Below are 8,068 nucleotides of genomic sequence, written 5' to 3' on the forward strand. Positions count from 1 at the left end.
CCCAGGCTGTCCCCATCCCCCTGGCTCTGTCCCTGTCCCCAGGCTGTCCCCATCCCCCTGGCTCTGTCCCTGTCCCCATGGCTCTGTCCCTGTCCCCAGGCTGTCCCCATCCCGCTGTCCCCCTGTCCCCATGGCTCTATCCCTGTCCTTATGGCCTGTCCCTGTCCCCATGGCTCTGTCCCTGTCCCCATGGCTCTGTCCCTGTCCCCAGGCTGTCCCCATCCCGCTGTCCCCCTGTCCCAATGGCTCTATCCCTGTCCTCACGGCCCGCCCTTGTCCCCACGGCCAGTCCCGGTCCCCTCTGTCTGTCCCTGTCCCCCGGCCCATCCCGGGCCGCCGCCGTTCCCTCCCCCGGTCCCCGCTGACCCCGCCCCCGGCCACGCCCAAGCACTAACCCCGCCCACACGGCCCCGCCCCCGTGACGTAAATTTGGGGAAATGAACAAACAGCCCCAAAGCCGCCGTTCGAGGGGGCGTGGCCTCGGCGCCGCTCTCCGCCAATCACCGAGCAGAGCGGGGAGGGGGCGTGGCCAGCCCGCCTTCCTGCTCCGGCGGCGGCGGAGGTGGGTCAGGGGTCCCGGGGGGGACCGGAGGGGACATGGGCGGTTCTGGAGCCCGGGGGAGCCCGGGAGAGCCCGGGGGAGGGCGGCACAGGCAGGGGACCCCGCCTGGGGCACACAAAGCCTCCCTTGGAGGGCTGTCCCTCTGGGGCGGGGGACGTTCAAGGGCACCCATCCCGCTGGGGGTGTCCGGGGGGTGCCCGAGGGGCTCCATGGGGGTCCGGTCTAGGGGGGCCTCTGAGGAGGGGCCTGGGGTGGTGCACAAGGGGTGCTGGGGGCCCTGCTTTGAGCGATCTGTGCGTGTGCCCCCCGCCCCGGGTGGGGAACCCCCCTCGGCTCACCCCCTGCTCCCACCGCAGGACGCGGCTGCCGGTCCGCGGCCACCCCAGCGGCAGCGAGGGGACCCCCGGGAGCTGCCGGGGCTGAGGCAGAGCAGAGGGACCCCCGGGACCACCCAGAACCATAACAGAGGGACCCCCGGGAGCAGCCGGGGCTGAACCAAAGCAGAGAGACCCCCGGAGCAGCCAGGACCGAGCAGGAGCAGAGGGACCCCCGGGACCACCCAGAACCATAACAGAGGGACCCCCGGGAGCAGCCGGGGCTGAACCAAAGCAGAGAGACCCCCGGAGCAGCCAGGACCGGGCAGGAGCAGAGGGACCCCCGGAGCAGCCAGGACCGAGCAGGAGCAGAGGGACCCCCGGAGCAGCCAGGACCGAGCAGGAGCAGAGGGACCCCCGGGACCACCCAGGACCGAGCAGGAGCAGAGGGACCCCCGGAGCAGCCAGGACCGAGCAGGAGCAGAGGGACCCCCGGGTCCTGTGCTGCAGGCAGGTACGTGGGGTGCAGAAGTGCCCACCCGGCACACGCGGGTGTTTCTCGTCCTCCGGTCCTGCCGTGGCCGGGGGCTCCTCGGGACGCCCCTGACCCGCTGTCCCCCCAGCATGGCGCAGTGGCAGGAGGTGCAGAGCTTGGCCAACACTTACCTGGAGCAGGTGCACCAGCTGTACGCGGGCTCGGCGCTGCCCATGGCCGTGCGGCAGTCCTTGGCCGCCTGGATCGAGAGCCAGAACTGGTAACGGGGGGAGATCCGGGGCTGGGGGTGGCACCGGGGGGCCCGGGCAGGGCCGTGCCCGCGCTGAGCCCGGGCTGCCGCAGGCGCCAGGCGGCGGAGCCGCTCTGCTCGCACGCCCGGATGCTGTTCCACTCCTTACTGGTGCTACTGGGCGAGCGCCTGGGCAGCCTGGGCTCGGACCGCGAGGATTTCATGCTGAAGCACAACCTGCGCAAGGCCCACCGCGACCTCCAGGTGCGCTTCAGGGCGGGGGGAGTGCGATGGGGAGGGGTCTCCGCGCCGCGCTGACCCCCCCAAGCCCTCCGCAGGCCGAGTTCGAGGAGAAGCCGGAGAGATTCGCCAACCTGGTGGCCAACCTGCTGCAGGAGGAGCGGCGGATCCTGCGCCTGGGGCAGGCGGGGGGGCAGGTAGGGCAGGGCTGTGTCCCCCCCACGCACGCCGGGGGTCCCGCGGCCGCTCCCACACCCCGTGTCTCCCTCCCCAGGGGGGTTCGGCCCCCGCGCCCAGCCCAGCCCCGGAGAGCGGCCGGGAGCAGCAGATCCAGCAGCGCTTGGGCGACTTCCACAGGGCCCTGCAGGTAACCCCTCCGGCCCCCGCGACCCCCGCCCAGCCCCCCGGGGGCTGCCCGGCCGCTCCTGACCCCGCTGTGCTCGCAGGAAGCCGATCGAGCCTTCAGGCACCTGGAGGATTTGCAGGATGCCTTTGATTTCTGCTACAAGGTGCACTACCAGCCAGGTGAGCCCCACGCCGGGGAGATGGGGGGTGGGCACTGCCCCGAGCCCCCCGAAACCCTGAGCCCTCTCCCCTGCCCGCAGGTGGGGAGAGGAACGGGGACCCCGAGTACATCCAGGAGCTCCAATCCCTCCAGGACAAACTGCAGAACCTGGACCGCCAGCGGCGGGTGAGGGGGGCTCGGGGTGGCCGGGCTGGGTTTGGCGGGGGCCGTGCCCACCCTGAGCACCCCCCTCAGAGCCACATCTGCCCCCAGGAGGTGCTGGCTCAGATGCAGCAGCTCTTGGGGCGCAGCGAGACCCTGCAGGAGCTGCTGCAGCAGGAGTTGGGGGCCTGGCGGGCGCGCCAGCAGCGCCTGTGCCTGGGCGGCCCCGGCGATGCCAACCTGCGCCCGCTGGAGACCTGGTAGGGCCGGGGGGCTCGGGGGGCTCGGGGGGCTGCAGCCGGACCCCTCTGAGCTCCCTGACCCCCGCAGGTTCACGGAGCTGGGCCAGGGGCTGTTCCAGCTGCGGCAGCTGCTGCGGGCGCTGGGCGACCTGCGACAAAAGGTGACCTACGCCAGGGACCCGCTGGTGGCAGAGACGCCCCTGCTGGAGCAGCGGCTGCAGGAGCAGCTCACGCACCTGCTGAAGAGGTGTGGGGTGGGGTCTGAGCGGCTGGAGCTGTGCCTGGAGGGTTCGAGGGTGGAGATCAGGAAAAAGTTCTTCCCCCGAGGGTGGTTGAGCGCTGGGGCAGCTCTCCAGGGAGTGGTGGCGGTCCCGTGGTTGTCAGAGCTCCGGGAGTGTTTGGACAACGCTCCCAGGCACGGGGTGGGATTTTGGGGTGTCTGTGAAGGGCCTGGAGCTGAGATCAAGGATCCTGGCGGGTCCCTTGCAGCTCTGGGTATTGTGTAATTCAGGAGGTCAGGGAGGGTCCGGGCAATGCTCTCGGGGGTTTGGGGGAAACTTTGTGGTGTCCTGTGCTGGGCTGGACTTTGATCCTGATGGGTCCCTTCCAGCTCTGGATGATTCAAGAGGTCAGGGAGAGGTTGGACAATGCTCTCAGGTGTTGGGATTTAGGATTTTTGGGGGTGTCCTGGGATTCAAAGATTGTTGTGGGCCCCTTCCCACCTCAAGGAGCATTTGGAAAAGGCTCTCAGCGACAGGGTGGGATTTTGGGGTGTCTCCAGCGTGGAGCTGGGCTTTGTTCCCTGTAGGTCCCTTCCAACTCAGGATATTCCAGGGGTCAGGGAGAGTTTGGACAACGCTGTCAGGCCCTCAATGCTCTCAGGTTTTGGGATTTGGGGACTGAGCAGATTTTGGGGTTGTCTTGTGCCAAACCAGGAGCTGGAGATCATCCTGATGGGTCCCTTCCATCTCTGGCTATTCCACAGCTCAGGAGATGTTTGGACATCACTCAAACGTTGGGATTTAGGACAGGGCAGGTTTTGGGGTTGTCCTGTGCCAGGCCAGGAGCTGGAGATCATCCTGATGGGTCCTTTCCATCTCTGGATATTCCACAGCTCAGGGGGTGGTTGGACACCGCTCAAACATTGGGATTTAGGACTGGGCAGGTTTTGGGGTTGTCCCGTGTCAAGACAGGAGTTGGACTTGATGATCTTAGAGGTCTCTTCCAGCCTCATTATTCTGTGATTCTGCGTGATTCTGTGATCCAGATGGGTCCCTTCCATCTCTGGGTATTCCATAGTTCTATAGCTCAGGGGGTGTTTGGACATTGGTCAAATGTTGGGATTTAGAACTGGGCAGGTTTTGGGGTTGTCCTGTGCCAGGCCAGGAGTCGGACTCGATGATCCTGATGGGTCCTTTCCATCTCTGGATATTCCACAGCTCCCGAGGTGTTTGGACATTACTCAAACATTGGGATTTAGGACTGGGCAGGTTTTGGGGTTCTCCTGTGCCAGGCCAGGAGCTGGAGATCATCCTGATGGGTCCCTTCCATCTCTGGGTATTCCACAGCTCAGGGGGTGTTTGGACACCGCTCAAACGTTGGGATTTAGGACTGGGGGGATTTTTGGGATTGTCTTGTGCCAGGCCAGGAGCTGGAGATCATCCTGATGGGTCCCTTCCATCTCTGGATATTCCACAGCTCCGGAGATGTTTGGACACCACTCAAACATTGGGATTTAGGACTGGGCAGGTTTTGGGGTTGTCCTGTGCCAGGCCAGAAGTCGGACTCGATGATCCTGATGGGTCCCTTCCAGCTCTGGGTATTCCATAGCTCAGGAGATGTTTGGACACCGCTCAAACATTGGGATTTAGGACTGGGGGGATTTTTGGGGTTGTCCTGTGCCAGGCCAGGAGCTGGAGATCATCCTGATGGGTCCCTTCCATCTCTGGGTATTCCACAGCTCTGGAGGTGTTTGGACATTACTCAAACATTGGGATTTAGGACTGGGCCGGTTTTGGGGTTCTCCTATGCCATGCCAGAAGTCGGACTCGATGATCCTGATGGGTCCCTTCCATCTCTGGGTATTCCACAGCTGAGGAGATGTTTGGACACCACTCAAACATTGGGATTTAGAACTGGGGGGATTTTTGGGGTTCTCCCATGCCAAGCCAGGAGCTGGAGATCATCCTGATGGGTGCCTTCCATCTCTGGATATTCCACAGCTCCGGAGATGTTTGGACACCGCTCAAACATTGGGATTTAGGACTGGGGGGATTTTTGGGTTTCTCCTGTGCCAGGCCAGGAGCTGGAGATCATCCTGATGGGTCCCTTCCATCTCTGGATATTCCGTAGCTCAGGAGATGTTTGGACACCACTCAAACATTGGGATTTAGAACTGGGGGGATTTTTGGGGTTCTCCCATGCCAGGCCAGGAGCTGGAGATCATCCTGATGGGTCCCTTCCATCTCTGGATATTCCACAGCTCCGGAGATGTTTGGACACCGCTCAAACATTGGGATTTAGGACTGGGGGGATTTTTGGGGTTGTCCTGTGCCAGGCCAGGAGCTGGAGATCATCCTGATGGGTCCCTTCCATCTCTGGATATTCCGTAGCTCAGGAGATGTTTGGACATTACTCAAACATTGGGATTTAGGACTGGGAAGACTTTTGGGATTGTCTTGTGCCAGGCCAGGAGCTGGAGATCATCCTGATGGGTCCCTTTCCATCTCTGGGTATTCCACAGCTGAGGAGATGTTTGGACATCACTCAAACATTGGGATTTAGAACTGGGCTGGTTTTGGGTTTCTCCTGTGCCAGGCCAGGAGCTGGAGGTCATCTTGATGGGTCCTTTCCATCTCTGTGTATTCCACAGCTGAGGAGATGTTTGGACACCACTCAAACATTGGGATTTAGGACTGGGCAGGTTTTGGGGTTGTCCTGTGCCAGGCCAGAAGTCGGACTCGATGATCCTGATGGGTCCCTTCCATCTCTGGGTATTCCACAGCTCAGGAGATGTTTGGACACCGCTCAAACATTGGGATTTAGGACTGGGGGGATTTTTGGGATTGTCCTGTGCCAGGCCAGGAGCTGGAGATCATTCTGAGGGGTCCCTTCCATCTCTGGGTATTCCACAGCTCAGGGGGTGTTTGGACACCGCTCAAACATTGGGATTTAGGACTGGGGGGATTTTTGGGGTTGTCCTGTGCCAGGCCAGGAGCTGGAGATCATTCTGAGGGGTCCCTTCCATCTCTGGGTATTCCACAGCTGAGGAGATGTTTGGACACCACTCAAACATTGGGATTTAGAACTGGGCTGGTTTTGGGGTTCTCCTATGCCATGCCAGAAGTCGGACTCGATGATCCTGATGGGTCCCTTCCATCTCTGGATATTCCATAGCTCAGGAGATGTTTGGACACTGCTCAAACATTGGGATTTAGAACTGGGCTGGTTTTGGGGTTCTCCTGTGCCAAGCCAGGAGCTGGAGATCATCCAGATGGGTCCCTTCCATCTCTGGATATTCCACAGCTCCGGAGATGTTTGGACACCGCTCAAACATTGGGATTTAGGACTGGGGGGATTTTTGGGGTTCTCCTGTGCCAAGCCAGGAGCTGGAGATCATCCTGATGGGTCCCTTCCATCTCTGGGTATTCCACAGCTGAGGAGGTGTTTGGACACCGCTCAAACATTGGGATTAAAACTGGGCCGGTTTTGGGGTTCTCCTGTGCCAGGCCAGGAGCTGGAGATCATCCTGAGGGGTCCCTTCCATCTCTGGGTATTCCACAGCTCAGGAGATGTTTGGACACTGCTCAAACATTGGGATTTAGGACTGGGGGGATTTTTGGGGTTGTCCTGTGCCAGGCCAGGAGCTGGAGATCATCCTGATGGGTTCCTTCCATCTCTGGGTATTCCACAGCTGAGGAGATGTTTGGACACCGCTCAAACATTGGGATTTAGGACTGGGCTGGTTTTGGGGTTCTCCTATGCCATGCCAGAAGTCGGACTCGATGATCCTGATGGGTCCCTTCCATCTCTGGATATTCCGTAGCTCAGGAGATGTTTGGACACCACTCAAACATTGGGATTTAGGACTGGGGGGATTTTTGGGGTTCTCCCATGCCAGGCCAGGAGCTGGAGATCATCCTGATGGGTCCCTTCCATCTCTGGGTATTCCATAGTTCTATAGCTCAGGGGGTGATTGGACACTGCTCAAACATTGGGATTTAGAACTGGGCTGGTTTTGGGGTTCTCCTGTGCCAGGCCAGGAGCTGGAGATCATCCTGATGGGTCCCTTCCATCTCTGGATATTCCGTAGCTCAGGAGATGTTTGGACATTACTCAAACGTTGGGATTTAGGACTGGGGGGATTTTTGGGGTTCTCCCGTGCCAAACCAGGAGTTAAACCTGCCTGCCCCTCCTGGCTTCCCTCCCTCTCGGGCGATTCCACGATTTTCAGAAGTGGGAGCACCACCGGGGGCACGGTGGGGGTCTCGGCGCAGCCCTTACCTCCGCCGTTCTCCCCAGCGCCTTCGTGGTGGAGCAGCAGCCCAGCACGCCCAACGCCGGGAAGCGGCCGCTGGTGCTCCGCACCGCCGGCAAGTTCTCGAGCCGCGCCCGCCTGCTCGTGCGGCTGCACGACCGCAACCACCGCATGGAGGCCAAGATCCACATCGACAGGTGGGAGCGGCAGGGCCGGGGATACAGGGGCCTCCACTGGCCCCGAGAGCTGGAGAAATTCAATTATTCCCTCGATGGCGTTGAGTTTGAGTGCGTGAAATGGGGTTGTTGGATGGGAATCACGGAGTTTCTTAAGTTATTTTATTTGGTAAATTCATTTATTGAATGGCTTCAATTCATTTATTTAATGGCTTCAATTTCATTTCTTAAATTAATTGATTTTATTTCATAAATTAATTTATTTAATTTCTTACATTAATTAATTTAATTTCTTCAATTTAATTTCTAAAATTAATTTATTTTATTTCATAAATTAATTTCTTTAATGTCTTAAATTAATTTATTTTATTACATAAATTAATTTATTTAATTTCTTTAATTTAATTTCTTAAATTAATTTATTTTATTTCATAAATTAAATTATTTAATTTCTTAAATTCATTTATTTAATGTCTTAAATTAATTTATTTAATTTCTTTAAGTTATTTAATGTCTTAAATTAATTTTTTAATGTCTTAAATTAATTTATTTTATTACATAAATTAATTTATTTAATTTCTTTAATTTAATTTCTTAAATTAATTTATTTTATTTCATAAATTAAATTATTTAATTTCTTAAATTCATTTATTTAATGTCTTCAA

At 58.1% G+C, this 8,068-nt stretch overlaps 1 protein-coding gene across 1 annotated transcript; it reads left to right on the forward strand.

Moving 5' to 3' along the window:
- Positions 1 to 540: 540 nt before the first annotated feature.
- On the forward strand, positions 541 to 7,572 carry LOC137465788 (signal transducer and activator of transcription 3.2-like; the record flags this gene model as incomplete). The annotated part of the gene is made up of 10 exons (XM_068177808.1): positions 541 to 562; positions 1,500 to 1,631; positions 1,715 to 1,865; positions 1,940 to 2,038; positions 2,116 to 2,208; positions 2,288 to 2,366; positions 2,447 to 2,532; positions 2,620 to 2,768; positions 2,839 to 2,997; positions 7,272 to 7,572. Coding segments are annotated over exons 2-10 (1,248 nt in total), but the record flags the coding sequence as incomplete, so codon positions are not given.
- Positions 7,573 to 8,068: the final 496 nt, after the last annotated feature.

This window comes from Anomalospiza imberbis, unplaced genomic scaffold (genome assembly GCF_031753505.1).
Source record: "Anomalospiza imberbis isolate Cuckoo-Finch-1a 21T00152 unplaced genomic scaffold, ASM3175350v1 scaffold_1098, whole genome shotgun sequence".
NCBI classification, from domain to species: domain Eukaryota; kingdom Metazoa; phylum Chordata; class Aves; order Passeriformes; family Viduidae; genus Anomalospiza; species Anomalospiza imberbis.